This window comes from Strongylocentrotus purpuratus, unplaced genomic scaffold (assembly GCF_000002235.5).
Source record: "Strongylocentrotus purpuratus isolate Spur 01 unplaced genomic scaffold, Spur_5.0 spur5_contig_823, whole genome shotgun sequence".
Classification (NCBI taxonomy): Eukaryota; Metazoa; Echinodermata; class Echinoidea; order Camarodonta; family Strongylocentrotidae; genus Strongylocentrotus; species Strongylocentrotus purpuratus.
Genome location: NW_022145528.1, coordinates 123,089 through 142,060, shown reverse-complemented (window position 1 = coordinate 142,060; position 18,972 = coordinate 123,089). Strand labels below are relative to the sequence as shown.

Here is an 18,972-nt window from a genome sequence, read left to right as displayed (position 1 = left end):
CGCGAAGCACGGAAACGTTGGCCTTTCATAGTTTAATGAAATTATTAGAGAAAGATGATTCGTTGTTTGTTCCATTTTCGACTCTTAATCCTTCTCTGAATTGAGTTTCCCCCCCCCCCCTCCCGCGGGAGCTGTGACGTTTCATTAAGTTATAAGGGAAAGGAGACGCTTCTTTGTACTATTCTCGACTCTTAATCCTTGTCTGAATTCAGTTTCCCCCCCGCCCGCGCGTAGCGCGTAAGCTATGACGGTTCATTAAATTATTAGAGGAAGAAGACGAATCGTTGTACCATTCTCGACTCTTAATCCTTGTTTGAATTCAGTTTTCCCCTTTGACGTTTCATTAATTATTAGAGAAAGAAGATTTGTTATACCATTCTCGACTCTTATTACTTGACTGAATTCAGCCCCCCCCCCCCCGCCTCCCGCGCGATTTAATGCAATTATTAGAGAAAGGTGATTCGTTGTTTGTTCCATTTTCGACTCTTAATCCTTCTCTGAATTGAGTTTTCCCCCTTCCCGCGCGAAGCACGGCAGCTGTGACGTTTCATTAAATTATAAGGGAAAGGAGACGATTCTTTGTACTATTCTCGACTCTTAATCCTTGTCTGAATTCAGTTTTTCCCCGCCCGCGCATAGCGCGTAAGCTTTGACGGTTCATAAAATTATTAGAGGAAGAAGACGAATCGTTGTACCATTCTCGTCTTTTAATCCTTGTTTGAATTCAGTTTTCCCCCTCCAGCGCGAAGCGCGGAAGCTTTGAAGTTCATTAATTATTAAAGAAAGAAGAAGATTTGTTGTACCATCCTCGACTCTTATTACTTGACTAAATTCAGCCCCCTCCCTCCCGCTCGAAGCACGGAAGCTTTGGCCTTTCATAGTTTAATGAAATTATTAGAGAAAGAAGACGATTCTTTGTACTGTCCTCGACTCCTTATCTTGTGTGAATTGAGTGCCCCCACCCCCTCCCGCGCGAAGCGCGATGCTTTGACGTTTCATTAAATTATAAGGGAAAGGAGACGATTCTTTGTACTATTCTCGACTCTTAATCCTTGTCTGAATTCAGTTTTTCCCCGCCCGTGCGTAGCGCGTTAGCTATGACGGTTCATTAAATTATTAGAGGAAGAAGATTTGTTGTACCATTCTCGACTCTTATTACTTGACTAAAATCACCCCCCCCCCCTCCCTCCCACGCGAAGCACGGAAGCTTTGGCCTTTCATAGTTTAATGAAATTATTAGAGAAAGAAGACGATTCTTTGTACCGTCCTCGACTCCTTATCCTTGTCTGAATTGAGTGCCCCCCCCCTCCCGCGCGAAGCGCGGAAGCTTTGTCGTTTCATTAAATTATAAGGGAAAGGAGACAATCTTTGTACCATTCTCGACTCTTAATCCTTGTCTGAATTCAGTTTTTCCCCGCCCGCGCGTAGCACGTAAGTTTTGATGTTTTATTACAATATTAGAGGAGGAAGACTAATCGTTGTACCATTTTCGTCTCTAATTAATCCTTGTTTGAATTCAGTTTTCCCCGTCCCGCGGGAAGCGCGGAAGCTTTGACGTTTCATTTAATTATTAGAGAAAGAAGATGATTCGTTGTTCCATTCTCGTCTCTTAATCCTTGTTTGAATTCAGTTTTCCCCCGCCCGCGCATAGCGCGTAAACTTCTGACGTTTCATTAAATTATTAGACAAAGAAGACGATTCGTTTTACCATTCCTTGTCTGATTTCAGTTGCCCCCCCCCCGACCGAGCGAAACGCGGAAGCTTTGACATTTCATTAAACTATTAGAGAAAGAAGACGATTCGTTGTACCGTTCTCTATTTTCAATATTTTTTTCTTTGTCTGCTCCTTTTTCGTCCTATGTCCTCTAACTGCCCCTACCGATCCTGGCTACGCGCCTGCTTTAAAGGGAAAATGAAACAATTATGATTGTGATAGCACACAAAAAATCACGGCCGGGAGCGTCATATCATAGCTTTTTGTAATCGGGCGAGGGCCGGGGCGTAGCGACCAAGCGAGATTTTGCAATGTTGAAATTATGCATTCTAGAAAATTCCGCTATATTTCTTTCTAGCTATATTTTTAAATTTCCTGGGGGACATGTCTCCCTATCGGGCCCAGGATTGCCGCCCCTGTCCATGATTACTACCAACATGAGTTCAAATACAAGCACAAGCGAGTTGGTATGAGCTGAATCCAAATGAAGGGCAAAATAAGAGTTATGAAGCGGCCCTACCGTTAATTTAAAATTTGACTGTTGAGTATATAGCTTCTTTTTAAAAGACATCAAAAATATTGTGCCCTTTTCAAATTTCTCACTAAAGAGTGATGACCTTTGTAGCGCAGGGGCTGTTTTTTACGTTTAACTTTGAATCTGCGGCTCGAGATTTTATGCGGCAGGCCCGGCCCCCTCTATTCAATAACGTTTGCCAAGCCTTTCTTCTTTATCTTTCATTTTCACTTTTCTCTTCTCTTCCCTTTTCTTTTCCCTTCTCCTTTCTTTTCTCTTCTCCTTTTTTTCTTTTCTTCCTCTTTTTTTTTTTTTTTTTTTTTTTTTGCGCCGCCAATAGGGGGGGGGGGGGGGCCGCGGCCGTTTCGGCCCCCCCTGGATCCGCCACTGCTTATACACTTACTAAAAGAGGTACTCACCAGGGATGAGAAAATGCACTTATGAGAGTGCCTGGGCATTTGTCGACGAAAAGGGGAATCGATCAGATTTTGATAGGGGCATTTATAAGAGGTGAAACGAGGTATTTATGAAAAGGGGATTCATCCCTTATTTGAAAAGAAAAGGGGCTCGTATCATTTTTAAAAGGGAGGTGAAAAGGGGCACTTATCCCACCTAAAAAGGAGCACTGACCAGATATGAAAAGGGAAACTTATGAGAATGAAACAGGGGCACTTGTAATACAGAAAAGAACATTAGTTGAAACAAAAAGGGGCGCCGATCAGATTTTAATAGGGGCATTTATCCGGGAGGTAAAAGGGGGCTTTTATAAAAGGGGGGAGGTGGCTCTTAATAAAAAAAGAGTGAGAGGCGTGTGTCAAAATAAGCTAGGGGCCAGCATGCACTTATAAGAGGTGAAAAACGGACACTCATCAGAACACTTATCAGGAGGGGAAGGGGCACTTGACCAAGTAAAACGGGTATCTCTCAGATTTGAATAGGGGCAATTATCGGAGGTAAAGGTACTTCTCGTACATGAAAAGGGTCACCAGAGATGAAATGGGGAATTTATTGGAAGGGGAAGGGGTTCTTCGGGGCACTATATTGTCAAAGTAAAAGGGGAACCTCTCAGATGTAAATCTAGGGGCACTTTTCCTCTGTAAAAAGGGGCACTTTGAAAAAGTGGGGGGGGGGGGGTGTTTTCTTGTATATCATGCCTACGCTAAAAGCGATAATTGCATTTAGGCATCAAACTTCAGTGAAAATAACTATATCAAGGCTTTTGAATGTTCTTGGTTCTATTCCTATTTAGCAACCATAATCCTCCAATCGTCAATTAATTAATATATGCCACAAATTCAGAATTGAAGAAATACATTACCTCCCTGTTTATATATGATTTTAGGGATCCCAACCGATTTAAAAATTGTAATGGTGGTTAGGAATTCTTTGTTCTATCACTATTTATTGAATTTGAATGTTATTCGAGGGGCTCCATATGAGGGGTGAAGACTAGCTCGGAGCTAATTCTGCTTTGCGGGGTGCCTCTCCATTTTTTTAATAATGAGTATTAGCTTTATCTTGGTCCCTGAGGACTTACGCGCGGGATCAAAAGGTTTTCTAAGGAATTGATTATCCCGCCAGGAAATTTTTAACAAAGAAATCATACTAGGGACTACTTCAAAGATAATAATTATCCCCGAAAAAGTAGGATATGAAAAAAAAAAAAGACTAAGAGAGAAAGTTATCGTTCGATGAGTTATGCATGAGGAACTTGTGATATATGTAAACAAAACGGCTGCACGATGTTACAATGGTTCAGCGAAATACGTGGTTTCGACGAAAGCTTTTGACCATCCGATAAGACAGAAACTAGATTGTAACATCAAATTTATTTTGAACATAATTTTTGATGTTACTGAATTGTTCAAAAATGCAATTTAAAGGATTAAAAAAAATATCAACAACATATTTTTTATAAAGAAAAGGTAAAGCTCTGGAACGATGCAGTAAGGCGCGCTGGGAAATACTCCTGCATTTGTGACCACTGACAATAGAAACACTCTGTTGTATCGCGTGGCCATTACTTAGAAACCGGCTTGTGTGTTTTCAATTCGACGATCACTGTGGTGTGGCCAACAACGAGTCGTGAGTAACATTCGTACACTTTTTGAATTAAATTTACTATTTGAAATAAGTTCCAAATTTTGGTTATCGATATGGAAATTGGTGTCTGTTGATCCTGATGTAATTTTGCTGGGTTTTTAAGAATGTGCTTCGTGAAATAATGAATGATCATCGAATACCGGTCTTCGACCGCTGTCGATTTCTGTTGTTGATCGCGATCGTATTTGTTTGACGTGAATGCATGTGATCAGTCATTCACTGAATCAGTGAATGATGAGCATGCAGTGAGACTGAGTCTGAGCTTTGAGTGGTTCTGCAGGTCGAGATAAAAAAAAATTAATTACAAAATGAAAAACCAGCAGTAGGGCGCTGGTCCGAGAATAAGGATTGATTGTCCGCGTAAACGAGGATAGGCACATTCATGGGGCACTAGAGGGCGCTTCGGTCGCGTACGAAAATCTGAATGGCCCTTGCTGCGGTGGGTCGGCAATAATCAGCCCAAAACTTGGATATGGAAGGTTGGAAGGATAAATCTTTTTTATAATGTTATCCGGTCTTACCCTTAACCATCCTATATTTAATCTATGTAGGAATAACATGCGAGTATGATAAGAGAAACATCGGGACCATTACTGAAGTAACTTTTAAAATATTAGCCTAGAAATGACCACCAAACGGAAAAAATTGACATTTTTTCCCGACAAATCTTCATAAAATCTGAGTTATAAACAATTCACATCTAGGTACACTAATACAAATACAATTTTCTGAAAATTCAGGTATGATTTTTTAAGTTTCTTTCAAGTATATTTCTGCGCATTGCAGCGCCAATATTCTTCACTGCTTCAAAATCACCCTTGATTTTTTTTTTGCAACAAATTTGATACGAGGTCCGCTAGTGTTCCCCGTTCCTTGCGTGTTGAAAGTTTGGTAATACATAGTTTGCATTGACTCGCGCACGAAAAAATGGTCAAAAACAAAATGTCAAATGAAGAAATAAACAAGCTTTTGTATAGTTATAAGAGTTCTACCGAGGTTTCTTTGTCGATTTAATTTATTATATAGTCTCAATTAGAATTCAGAATGATCTCACTGAAAAGTTAAGAAACCGACGATGTCCTCGATCGTAGTTATTTTCATTTTGCCAGCAGCCGATCTAGCGTTGTTTGGGCAAAAAGCTAGGCCGCTGCCTTCCCACCGCGAACCTTTCCGAGTCCCGCTAAAATGGCGCGCTGCGGAGCTCCGAAGCTGCGTTGGTATCGCTGCAAACTCTCAGCCGGCTAGCTCCCCACGACGGACCATTCGCGGTATTGTGAGAGTGTGTGTGTGAGGTATGATTTTGGATTCGAGAACGCACGTAACGCAACTGTGCACGTCATTTAGAGCTGTCGAATGTGTACGACCAATTTTTCATGTACGATTTTTAGTACAGATACTTGGTCAGTTTTCTTCTTATATCTTTGGTTTTACAACATTTAAAAATATAATTTCTTCAAATCTGCTCCTGACTCGGTTCAGACTAATTGTCTGATGTGTTTTCAAGTCAATTTTTTTAATATATTTTTTTGCATGAATTTGCCTAAAGAGGATTGTCTTCGTAAACGTGGACAGGCGCGTCCGCAAAAATAAGGATTGTCCACATTTTCGCAGACAATTCTTATTTCGGATCGGCACGTTGGCGATGCGAAAATAACGGTGAGAATTCCGCAATGATTTTCTTGATGCATTTTCACATTGACTTTGTACAGGACTTTCACGTTATGAGCGGTAAATCCTCAGGAAGACAGACAACCCATAAAATTAAAAGTAGACAGACAGTGAACTGGGGCTATTTTTTCACTTAGAATCCGGTTTTTCGCATTGCCAGCGCACGAATCAGGAACCCGAAATCCGCAGATGACGATTTATTTGACTTTTGGTATGTTTTAGTAGGGTATCTCCACGCCAGAGTTACTTACAAGTCAAAGTCTGGATATGATTCTGAACTAGAGCCTAGATGTACATTTTAAAGTTTTCAGAAATGTTAATTGATCCACGAATATCTCAGTTTCTGTAAATATCGTTAGAAATCAATCAACATAACATTTTCGGAAATGGTGCAGTCTCAATTCATGTCAGACAGGGACACACAACATTTGGTAAAGGGTAAACAAAGAAAAAGTCCAAAGTTCATGATCAAGATTTGGTGAATAATTTATTCAATAAAATTCCTTGAAAGGAACAATGATTACATAAATTGAAAGGCAGAAAATATTTGATTGCATCATGCACATCTCAAAATCGATTGATAGAAAGAAAACAAAGCATAGTCTTGGCATTGCTGCCATTCCTGCCTAGGCCTGAGTCGAAACGGGTCCCCGCCCGGGCCCCGACCGTCGAGCTGAAACCCGGTTTTTGGTTTTCGGGTTTCGGGTTTTTCAAAATTAAATTTCACACTGATATTTTGAAATATAGAACTAAAAATATGGAATTCACAAACTTATATTTCAATATAATCAAATAAATATGCTTTAGAAATAAATGGATATTGTTTCAGTTGACGGTAGGTGTTTTTATCGCTCTAAAATTGAGGCTGCAAGAAAGGAATCACGCTTCGTGGTACCGATCGAGTGCGTTCAGAAACAGAAGTGGAAATAGATATATGACCCACTGAAGACAGAGCAAGAAAATGCCACACAAGACTAAAATATTGATCAGACTATTGCAATTAAATCGTAATACTAAAGGCATTAATTTAATTGTCAAAATATATCCACAACATAATGGTTTATCCTTGATAGTTTGATGAAGGAAAATAAATTAAAGAATTGAAATAACATCGAAGTGCCTTTCGTTCGTTCTAAAAAATGCGTGTATAACGGCAAGCAGAAGATACGAGTCAAGCTCGATATGCACGTTTAAATCCCTACACCGTCATCCGACCTGATCGGAACAATAAGCATTAAACCAATTAAAAAACATCACGTAAGACTTTAAGGGACTCCAATTCAACAAAATTACCGTAAAATAATTATTTGCTTTGACAAATAATACTATAGATATTCATAATATCTTACAGAAATAATGATATTTCATGAGCTAGGTACTCGATATCGAGTTCAGCTAGCCATCATTTTGAAATGAGACGTAGTTGTCATGCATGCAGCGCAGCATGCGGCAGCTCGCAGCTAGAGAAGGAAAAAAAAAAATCACGTAATAGTCACGTGAATATCACGTGATCTCAGGCCCGCGCTTTTTCCTCTCTCTTCTGCATACTGCCCTCTACAGTCTACTGCATGACAACTACGTCTCATTTCAAAATGATGGCTAGCTGAACTCGATATCGAGTACGTAGCTCATGAAATATCATTATTTCTGTAAGATATTATGAATATCTATAGTATTATTTGTCAAAGCAAATAATTATATTACGGTAATTTTGTTGAATTGGAGTCCCTTAAAGTCTTCCGTAATGTTTTTTAATTGGTTTAATGCTTATTGTTCCGATCAGGTCGGATGACGGTGTAGGGATGTAAACGTGCATATCAAGCTTGACTCGTAACTTCTGCTTGCCGTTATACACGCATTTTTAGAACGAACGACAGGCACTTCGATGTTATTTCAAGAAAGAGCTTTAATTTATTTTCCTTCATCAAACTATCAAGGGTAAAACATTATGTTGTGGATATATTTTGACAATTAAATTAATGCCTTTAGTATTACGATTTAATTGCAATAGTCTGATCAACATTTTAGTCTTGTGTGTGGCATTTTCTTGCTCTGTCTTCAGTGGGTCATAGATCTATTTCCACTTCCGTTTCTGAACGCACTCGATCGGTACCACGAAGCGTGATTCCTTTCTTGCAGCCTCAATTTTAGAGCGATAAAAACACCTACCGTCAACTGAAACGATATCCATTTATTTTTTAAAGCATCTTAATTTAATTCCATTATTTTATTGTTTTGAAAGCAGTAACTGTCTTTTCCGTCGCATTATTAGAACAGCAACTTAGTCTAACTCCCGCCGCTGCATGCACACGATTTTAGTGTCAGTGCAGTGGTGAAAATTTCGGGTACCCGGTCCCCGCCCGAAATTTTCAAGTCAAACCCGGGTTCGGCAAAACCCGTGATGACTCAGGCCTATTCCTGCCATTCCTGCCAGTGTCAACGGTATATCAGCTCATGCTGCTCAGTCACTGCAACTGTAGAGACAAATAATCCATTTGGCAGGCTTTCTTCCAATAAGCCAGTTCACGGTTGCAGTCTGAGCATGAGCAGATAAAGGTCATTGCAGAACAAATTGCGAAATACAAAAAGAAGGAATACTGGATAGTGGATACCTGCTCATGAAAGTTATGTAATCATTATTCATTCATGCACAAGCAGAGCACTCCATGATACACAGGTGGAAGTATTCTTTGAAAAGGGGAAACAAAGGCTAAGCATGTAGCATCTCCATCGCTGTAGGATTGTTTATTTCAAAATGTACAAAGTGGGACCTCATCATGTTTTGAAGATCTGTGGCACTTGATCTGTGGATATTCGGGGTCATTGCATCCATGTGCTAACCGTGAACTGGTCTATTGTAGAAAGACCCGTTATGGAGACTTTGGCTTACAAAAGAGGAAGAAGATGAAACAAATATCGTAGCATTTTCTCTCAGCTAAATTTTTTCCTCATTGAGGTCAGGAGCCAATTGTATTTGTGTCTGGATACCGGATAACCAAAAATATGAAAACTAACATAGATGGCGAATAAGTAGGTGGTCCAAAATTGTTGAGAGCAATCTTCTTTTCACGTCGAGCCAAGGACAAGGTGGCAAATTGATGTCCTATTAATGTGAGGCTGTGTGGTCTGTGTCACAAATTTGGAAATTTGGAATGAATATGTCCCTGCTACTGGCACCGCCATTGAACTTCACTCATGAGTCAACCAAAGTAATCCACTCATAATACATCATTCAGCACCATGTATGCCGGGCCATGTCATGATTCATAACTTCTTGTCTGAATCTGAACTACACACAATTTATGTACCGTAATAAACGTTGTATAAACCGCCCTCGTGTATTAACCGCACCCCTCTTTTTTTTGTTCTTTTTTTTTTGCCGACTTTTTTTTTGCCGACTTAAAAAACAGTAGAGGACCTAGGACAGAACCTTGTGGTACACCGTGTAATAGAAGAAAAATTGGAGGAATTATTTTTATCAACTACATATTGAAATCTATCAGAAAGATTACTTTCAAACCAAGATGACAGACAAATTTGAGTGTTGTTCTAGTTTCTGAGTGGTGAGTCAACACACCGATTACTGAGCTGGGAGACATTGCCAGGCATAGCGCCAGGTGGAGGGGCATAAAACGAAACTTTAATTTTTTGTTTGTTTGTTTGTTTTGTGTACTGTGTGTTAAGGCTGTGCACAACAGTGTAATGAGGTACCCGAGTACACTCCCATGCTTACAAGCTAATACTCGAGTATTCGGACGCCATGTTTTTAAATTTTTTTTTTTTTTTTTTTTTTTTTTTGCCACCACCATACATACAACTGGAGCAGTATCCCAGTTCTGTCGCCGAAAACGCATGCAATTTTACTTTGAGTTGCAGTTGAAGGCGCCGATTTAATAATAATAATAACAGTGAACAATGCTGTTTTAAAAACCAAAGATGGCAGAATAATCCATTTTCCTCCAAGTCCAAGCAGAAATCCAGACATTTGGTCCCAGTTTCTGAGTGGTGAGTTTGACAGTGCTTGAGTTGGGAAACATTTTTACCGACGGCACCATGCCAGCGGCCGCCGCTCACCCAGGCACGGGTAAGCGTCGGCCTGGACATTTAAAAAAAAAAAAAAAAATTGCGGCCGAATATTCTGGTACGAGAAATCGTACCCGAGTAGTTGTCAACCGTGCGGGTACTCGAGCATTCGACTACCCTTCACAGCCTTACTGTGTGTAAACCCCACCCCCGACTTTGAATTTTTTTAGGGGCAAAAAGGTGCGGTTAATACACCGTTAATTATGGTACATGTAGATCTTCCTTAAAAATAAGTCATTGCCAATAGAGTAAAACTTGGGAAAAGTTATTGTACAATCGTTCATCCTGATAAGAATTAAAAAAAATAATTAAATAGAATTAAAAGCAGAATAATGAATGAAAGAGATGGGGAAATCTGATATAAGGTTAAAAAGTTACGGATTCAGATAAGAAAGTAACTGATTTCTAAAGTTGTCATCGATCAAACACAAATTTGCGATTCCATGATGAACATCTCTCCAATAAAACTTCAAAAACTTCCCTTTCCTTGGCTGGTCAAGGATTTCATCTACATGTACTTCAGAAAGGGGTTATAAATGTAAAGACATGCACAATATATCCAAATGAATGTACAGAGTTGAGATCCTAACTCCCCAAAATCTGGAAATGTTTAATTTCCAAATTTGTTTTTCAAGCAGTGTTTGGAAAGATAAATGCTGCTCAATCCAAGTACATTCTTTTAATAAGGTTAGATTTCTACTTTGTGCCTGTGATGTATCAGACACATGTGTAGAGGTGTCATACATGTACATGTAGTTGAGCGGTTTGAACACTTCACTTGAGGTATGAATGATAATCTACATGTGCCACTCTTCCCCAGGTGTTAAATGAGCAATGGTAGAAAGGAAATTGGTAGCCTAGCTACGGCCAGGGTAATATTAGAATGCCTTGGATGTTTGAGCCCCTTGCACACTGTTGATATACCTTGACCTTGACCTAAGCCTTCCACACCATCTGGGAGATGTGTGATGGCTTCTGCTTCATGACCTCAAGCCAGGTCTTCCTATCTTGTGATGTTCTGGTCGCTTCCGTGAGGGATCCTAGACATCTAGTAGCACAATCAGCCTTCTCACAATCTAACCATTTCTTAGCTGGTCTGTCGATATACATGAGTGCTATAAAATATCCATTATCATTATTCTTTTTCTTTCTTGATGCCACAGATAACCATTCCTTCTAGACAACCGAACGCCATGGCTGACAACAAGGATGGTGATGATGATAAGATCTACGGGGGCTGCGAAGGGCCTGACGCCATGTACGTCAAGCTGGTATCATCGGACGGTCATGAATTTATTGTGAAACGAGATCATGCCCTCACATCGGGCACCATCAAAGCTATGCTGAGTGGACCAGGTAAGTAATCAATCATAGAGAGCCCGTCTTCTTCTTCTTCTTTACGTGCCATGTCCTCAGACATTGGGGACCATGGAGTGCCACAACTCTCTGTCCCATATTCTATGAAGTAATTAATTCTCCCTGAGATCAATTCCACTTTTAGAAATCCCACTCCTTAAGCTACTCATCCACAGAATCCTCCATCTAGGGATTTTAACATGGAACAGTGTCCAGTTTGAGTTTTGGTACATGTTACATGACAGGTTTGAAAATGAGCGACAGGTCAAAACATCGAAAGGGGCCCAGCAGAAAAAAAGGACCCCTAAGAAATTTCGACCTTTACCCCAAGAAAAGTCAGGACTTCATAGTGGTCCACAAGGGTTTTTAACATGGAACAGTGTCCAGTTTGAGTTTTGGTACATGTATGACAGGTTTGAAAATGAGCGACAGGTCAAAACATCGAAAGGTGCCTAGCAGAAAAAAAAGAACCCTAAGAAATTTCAACCTTTACCCTCAGAAAAGTCGGGACTCCCGAGTGGTCCACAAGGGTTTTTAACATGGAACAGTGTCCAGTTTGAGTTTTGGTACATGTATGACAGGTTTGAAAATGAGCAACAGGTCAAAATATCGAAAGGGGCCCAGCAGAAAAAAAAGAACCCCTAAGAAATTCCACCCTTGACCCCACGAATGCAATTTACCTTGGATGTCAAGGACAAAATGTTAGATTGTGGCCACGCTGGTCTTTTAATATGAATATTTGGTACAATATTTGATTTGATCCTACTGCTAATAGCTTACCTGATCAGCAAACTTCATTTTCTTTTTTTTCCTTTCAAATTTGATTGAATGTAGTCTACAATGAGCTTCACTTGTATACAGCTAATTCCATAAATAAGGGACCCACTTTGTGACATTTTTGGTGTCCCACTTACATTTAAGGAACCCACACTTATTTGTGGCTCTGAGTAAAGACTTGAATAAATGGAGTGAGATTGTAAAGTGATTTCCAAGCATAATATTGCATCCTCATACCTAGAATCACTTAACAATCTCACTCTATGCAAATTTATCAACACACAAAAATATTGGCACCTCATCATTCCGGAGCGTGAAAATATCAGCATAATTTGATGTGCTTGCGTCCCCTCTCGATCGCGAGCTATGTTCGTAATGTAATGCTGTCCCCTCCCGCCCGCGCTCTCCTTCTCTCCCTGTGCGTATATATCGCACATATTGCGCGTAATCCTCGTATCGATAGGGTACTCTGCTAGCTGTATGTGGTGCGAGGGGCTGCCTAAACCTGTGTGTGTACTTACGTGACCAAGTCTGTGTTTGTATGTGTTGGAGTGAGAAAGTTAGTGAATACTTCATGCCAATTCATTAATTCAGCTGTGTGCTATTCGCGATAGCAACGACTCGCGAAAATGTCTTGGAGCCTGTCATTCGCAAAAATATCAGCTTATACAGTAACATTTTGCAGCTAAAGGGACAAAGGAAGGTTGGACTGTGATTAAAGGGCATGGGCAACTTGTCAGCATGCAGTTGTTAAAGAGGGATATATTTTGTATTTCTCAGTTGATCAGTTCATGTCAACACATGGCCATTAATAAGTGACATAGTCTGGATATATCAATTTACACCTAATTTTTTTTTTCAGGACAATTTGCTGAGAATGAAACAAATGAAGTACACTTCAAAGAGATCCCGTGAGTATTTGGGTTGGGACCTTCCGTTGATTTTTGTAAATGGTAAAATATACGTTTCATTTAAAATTGATCTTCAGTTTAAAGATATAAATATATAACTGAAATAAAAAGTATGTTTTTTCTGTTTAATGGGGGAAAAATTCTATTTGATTTAATACTAGCTTATTTATTTTTTTGTGTCAATAATACTCTAATTAGTCTATGTTTTTTACATTTTATTGAGGCAAATTGTTCTCGGTAAAGTCCATTTCTAATTCTTTCTTGCCAATTTAAAATGGCTTGAAAAGATTCGCTTTTGGACAACATTAAACTCCAGCACAAAGAAATTTTATGTTCTACATACATGTATACATGATATGAAGAAAGCCTTTTCTTTGTGCACATTTCATATCTATAATGAATTAAAATGTGTAGACATTTGAAATTAAAGTTACACCATTATGTTATTTGTAGAGATAAAGGTTTAGCACCACCATGCTATATCTGCTTGTTAATTGCTGTTTGTTATTAATTGTGCAGCTATGTTCGTATCCGCCTTGGGTATAGCGCTTGGCCACTCTGTTTCCTCAGTGTGTTTAAAGATAAAGTTGTGTTCTGGTCATGCGGAAAATTGAATTGTGGAAAAAAAAACGGTGTGGAAACTGGAATTGATAAGAAAAGGTTGATCATGTAGCATATATTAGTGAGTACTGCAAGGTTCTAGAATCATCAAAATGATAAGAAATTTGGCCAAGTCTTGGTAAAAGTAACAAGCACTGTACACAGAAAGATGTATATGAGACTACATAAACATGTGGCATAAAATGAGGTCCACAGTTTTACGATGTTACATGTCATATTTAGAATATGAAGGCATTTGAAGAGCCATGCTTTTCAGGGAACATTTATCTCTGATGTTCTTCCACATTTGCATAATACGGTAATAACAATGAAAACGATCACAAATTATTTTTCCCCTCTCCCCAGAACTCAAACTTTCTCTTTAACATCTTGTCAATCAATTGGGTTTGTTAATTGTTTCGAGGGCAACATAGTTTTATTTACTGGATGACTAAGAATATCACTATGAAATATACCACGGTAACGCCCATGAGACAAACATAAATAAAAGCTGTAATTTATTGTGCTGTCTTTTAAAATTGAATGTGACTCATCAATATGTAATGGACCTGTTCCAACACTGATATAATGTCCATTATGTGCTGAAGGGTGAATTGTTCTTGTTCAATATTAGTTGAATAACACACACACATATACCCCCCCCCCCAAAAAAAAACAAAAAAAACAAACAATAACAACAATTTAAAATATGAAGGCATTTGAATAGCCATGATTTTCAGGGAATATTTATCTCTGATGTTCTTCCACATTTGCATACCGGTAATAACAATGAAAACGGTCACAAATTATTTTTTACAATAGGCAAGAGGTTAACAATATATATCCCCAATGTAGAGCTCTACTCTAAATCTTCTGGAAGGGGGTCGGGATTGAACATTTTACAGTATGCATGAGCCCTATGTTAAAATGTTGAGGGGTCCTGACTTTAATTTTGGGCAGCCATGTGTCCCTGGCAGAGATGCTAACCAGTACGATAATACGATATCGCCCAAAACAAAAAGATAAACGACCCCATAAAAACGGAATCGCATAGAAAGCATGTACAAGTAAATCCTCGCAACCCCGACAACAATTTTGCTTTACAACTTTCTCATTAAATGTTAATGAAAGAGCTAACATTTTACTTGACTGTTCTTAGCAGTAAAACATTTTCTGTCATTTTACTGGCCCGGGGCTCAAGGGCCAGTGGTGGTGCCAAGTTTTCGTGAAAATTTGATTTTTCTCTCAAAATCTGATTTTTTAAGGATATTCAGTCTGTTTCTTGTGTGTCAAGAGGTTGGCATCTAGAGCTGCTCTGGGACCCATTTCACAAAGCATTTTTTCAATGACAAATGACAAAAATCAATGACAAATCTGCTGATAACCAATCAGAAGCAAGGATTTCAGTAGCTTATAACAAAAACTGTCATTTTTCACTGATGACAAGTTTTGTGAAACGCCCCCCTGGTGTCTGATATTGCCAAGCCCTGCCCAGATAAGATATCCCCCTTTCTGTTTAACCAGTTATGAATAGAATTCTACCGATATTTCAAACTTTGTGGGGTTTTCTTGAGCCTCGTTCACATATGACCAGCAAACCACAGTGGGTTTTTTTCCTGATGGAAACGAATGGCAGGTTGTTGTTTAAAAAAAAAAGCAGATCTAAGGACCTTATGGGTTCTCACTTGAATGTAAAATACATAAACATGAGGCACGCTATCCTTATATTTTTTCTTTTAACCTCGTCATATTGAGACAGGGCTTTTAGGGGCTATTTTTATGTATCCACAACTTTTCTTGAATGTTTACTGAGCTAAACAGCTATCCAGTTCTTTGTATCTATTAATTATTACATTTTTTTTAGGGGGGAGGGGATGTACTTTCATCATAGAACATATTTCATTAAGAGAATTAAATTATTTTTTTTTTGTGCTGATTTTTGTTTATTTAGCTCCCATGTGCTTTGCAAGGTCTGCATGTATTTCACGTACAAGGTCCGATACACCAACAGCTCCACAGAAATCCCAGAATTCCCCATTCAGCCAGAGATTGCCCTTGAACTCCTCATGGCTGCCAACTTCCTGGATTGTTAGGTCAAAGGTCAGAGGTCATACCATCCCCCAAGGCGAGCGAACAGACAGACCGAAGAGATCAACGAAACAACTTCTTTTCTTTGTTTGTGAGTTGCGTGTCAGAAACTATAGGCCTATTACATGGTATATAAATATTTTATAGAAAATGGCCATATAGAAACAATACAAACAAAGTAATTAAGAGCTGAATTTTCATGATGGATAGTTTATAGGTGCATACATCTATTTTACAATCAGAGTATAATGTAAAGTCCATGACTCATGAATGCTTGAAGGAAACAAAACATAGGCTAGCTATATAGCCGTCATTAACAACTTTAATTCAGTTATTGAACGTGGTGAAGAAGGATTGATGTGCCCATATTCTACCCAATATTAATGCATATTTTTTTCTTTCAAGACAGCAGGGTCCAGATACAGAAAAACATATACGGTCTGTTTAGATGTGACTTTGAGGGTTAATATGCCAGCCATATTCTATCGAAAGCACATTGTATATGGCTGTGTTTAGATGTGAGGTCCGTGAGAGAGGGAGAATAATTAAGTTGAATCAAAGATTTATACATGCATGTTTGGTATAGCAAAGTAGTATATGATGAAGGTACAGTACATGTGTAGGCATAGATCTTTTCATTTGGCTTGAATGGAAGGCTCCACAACCCCAGGATAAATAGTCTTATTTTGTTGTCAAAATTTTGCTAAACATTATAATATCATATTGTAATGTTATGCCCCGATTATAACAGTATTTTAACTACTGACAGGCTACCCTGTTGATAATACTACCTAATAAATAAATCATCTTCTCAGCGCCAAAAGGACATTAAGTTTTGCATATGGATAATGCCCTTTTCGCCCTATGCAGATGATATGATTAGGTTGGTAAAAAGCTCTCTGTAAAATTTGCTGTGTTTAGAATGTATACGAGGTAAAAAAAATTGATGATATAGACATGGCTCTCTTGTTCTATTCTAGGAAGTCTTATGTTCGGGTAAAATGAAAATATGATCGTACTACATGTAATTCCAAGCAAGCTCCATTTAATGCATGAAACAATCATTTTTATAGGAAATGTATCTCGGCTCGTAATTCTAGAAAATAGAAATTATGTAATATATAAAACAAGACAATGTGGGTATTAAAATGAATTTTAATCCTTTCAGTGCATAACTTCTGTTGATGACTTTTGGCTAGTTGTCATTGTTTTACATTTTGTTAGTCAAAACAACTAATTACTGCATGATTTTGGATTAATAATGACTTTTAGACGGTCTTCTAAAAACATTGATAACTTACCAGAACCCAAGAATTCCTTAAAACAATCTTGATGTTAGAGTAAAACTATCGCATCGGGATACTTGCCTATTTTTTACACATAGCCTAGGATTGTTGATATATTTTAAAGAATGTACGTACGATGAATGAGATACTTAATGTCTGTGCATTATATTGTATAAATGAGGAGATGCTGATTATATTCAACATAAAAATTTGGATTCGGTCTTGTCATCAAAAAAGTGCATTAAAATCTTTAAAAAATGCTATCTCAATGCTACATAGGTTGTACATATGGCTAAGGGCCGGACTATAGTAGAATGTTATGAAAACCTTTTCTACATGTATATCGATTAAATGTAGCACCACAACATATTAAAATTAAGTATGTAAATGTTTAAATGCTGTGGACTTTAATGTGATTTGCCTATGAGGGGGAAGAAGGAGAAAATGTTGATTATTTCAACAAATATGGCATACGGTATACACATTTTTTCTATCAAAAACAATATAGAAAAAAGGGGAAAATGCTCTTATTGAAATGCTGTCGAAACATGAGTGTGGTAATAATCAATGTTTCTTACTCACAATTGCTGTGTATTATTGGAATGTTATATTCCCTCATATTCTGTATAGAAGGTATTTATTCGCATTGCTAGAAGTGAAAACAGTTCATCACAAACTGTACACATTACATTCAGAGCTTGAATACGAGTGTTACGAGGCAGCACTGCATGTATCACATATTGCATATCAACCAAGAATGAATGAATGTACATTTACATGAAATGTACATACATCTACATGAAATGTACGCCTTAGACTCCAAAGAAATCATCATAGTCCCATGTATTGTTTTTGAAGAGGTGCTAGATGCTTCACATGACTAATGTTTTGAGACTGGCATCAGAATGCCATCCCAGAAAAAGAATACAAATAACCAAGGTATACAATTACAATGTCATTTTTTTTTTTTTGGGGGGGGGGGGGGGGGGGGGGTCAGAAATTTGTCAGAGTGTGCATCGACCAGGCTAGAAATATCCTTTGACCCATGTGCTAGTCATGTTATTTCTACCTACATGTATTTGTAATAGATGTAACATATAAAGGGACTCTGATGAAAAGCATTTTAAAGCCTATCTGCACTACTTTGTCCAGGAGGGATTAGACCTCCATGCGTGGTCACTGACAGGTAGTTATCTCATTAAATCAGCTCTCAATTCACAGAAGAAAAAGGGGACCATCGGGTACCGCTTAGGCATTGTTTAATATATAGAGGGCCCAAGTAGCTACAAGCAGTCCATTCCCGCTTTAAGACTTAGGGACAACACTCCAATTTTAAGAAATAGAGGGTGGAGGGAGTGTATTGATTGAAGTGCCTCATAAGAGAAACAAATTAATTCTGTTTTTTTTCAGGGGGGGGGGGGGGGGACTATTAACCTTAATACCTACCGGTACTTACACTCCTAGGAGAGATATTTTGTCAATGTAGCACATGGTTTGAATTATCTTATGAGCCTGTTCTAGTCTAAGTGTAGTGTATGTAGAAGGTTGAACTGTAACAAAATTCACCTCGGTGTCGTAATACAGGAGTACTGTTTCAACAAGCTAAATCAAATTCTAAATATCCTTGATCAACTGCTCTGGGTTATAACGATGGGATTATGAATGCAGGTGGCAGCAATGGAAGAGGGTGAAACGATAACTAAAGAGTCTAGATGGATAGAAGATTCAAGATAAAAGTGTTACTGTCCGTATTAGGTGCAAAATGTGGAATCCTGTTGTCATTACCTGCAATCAGAATGTTCAAGAATCTTAGCAGGGCCTACATACATGTCACAAGAGACTATGGTGGTAGTTGTCGCAGGCATCGGTTGT

At 38.5% G+C, this 18,972-nt stretch overlaps 1 protein-coding gene across 1 annotated transcript; it reads left to right on the top strand.

Moving 5' to 3' along the window:
* The first annotated feature begins 4,193 nt into the window (after window positions 1–4,193).
* LOC583564 (elongin-C) lies at window positions 4,194–17,994 on the top strand. Its single transcript, XM_030981964.1, has 4 exons — window positions 4,194–4,313; window positions 11,246–11,438; window positions 13,078–13,126; window positions 15,678–17,994. Exons 2-4 carry the CDS (start codon window positions 11,276–11,278, stop codon window positions 15,817–15,819), a joined length of 354 nt encoding a protein of 117 aa, XP_030837824.1. The 5' UTR covers window positions 4,194–4,313; window positions 11,246–11,275; the 3' UTR covers window positions 15,820–17,994.
* Window positions 17,995–18,972: the final 978 nt, after the last annotated feature.

Coding starts and splice junctions, on each gene's coding strand:
- LOC583564 (XM_030981964.1), top strand. CDS start 11,276: ATGGCTGACAACAAGGATGGTGATGATGATAAGATCTACGGGGGCTGC. Junction 11,439..13,077: donor AGCTATGCTGAGTGGACCAG/GTAAGTAATCAA, acceptor TTTTTTTTTCAG/GACAATTTGCTGAGAATGAA. Junction 13,127..15,677: donor GTACACTTCAAAGAGATCCC/GTGAGTATTTGG, acceptor TTGTTTATTTAG/CTCCCATGTGCTTTGCAAGG.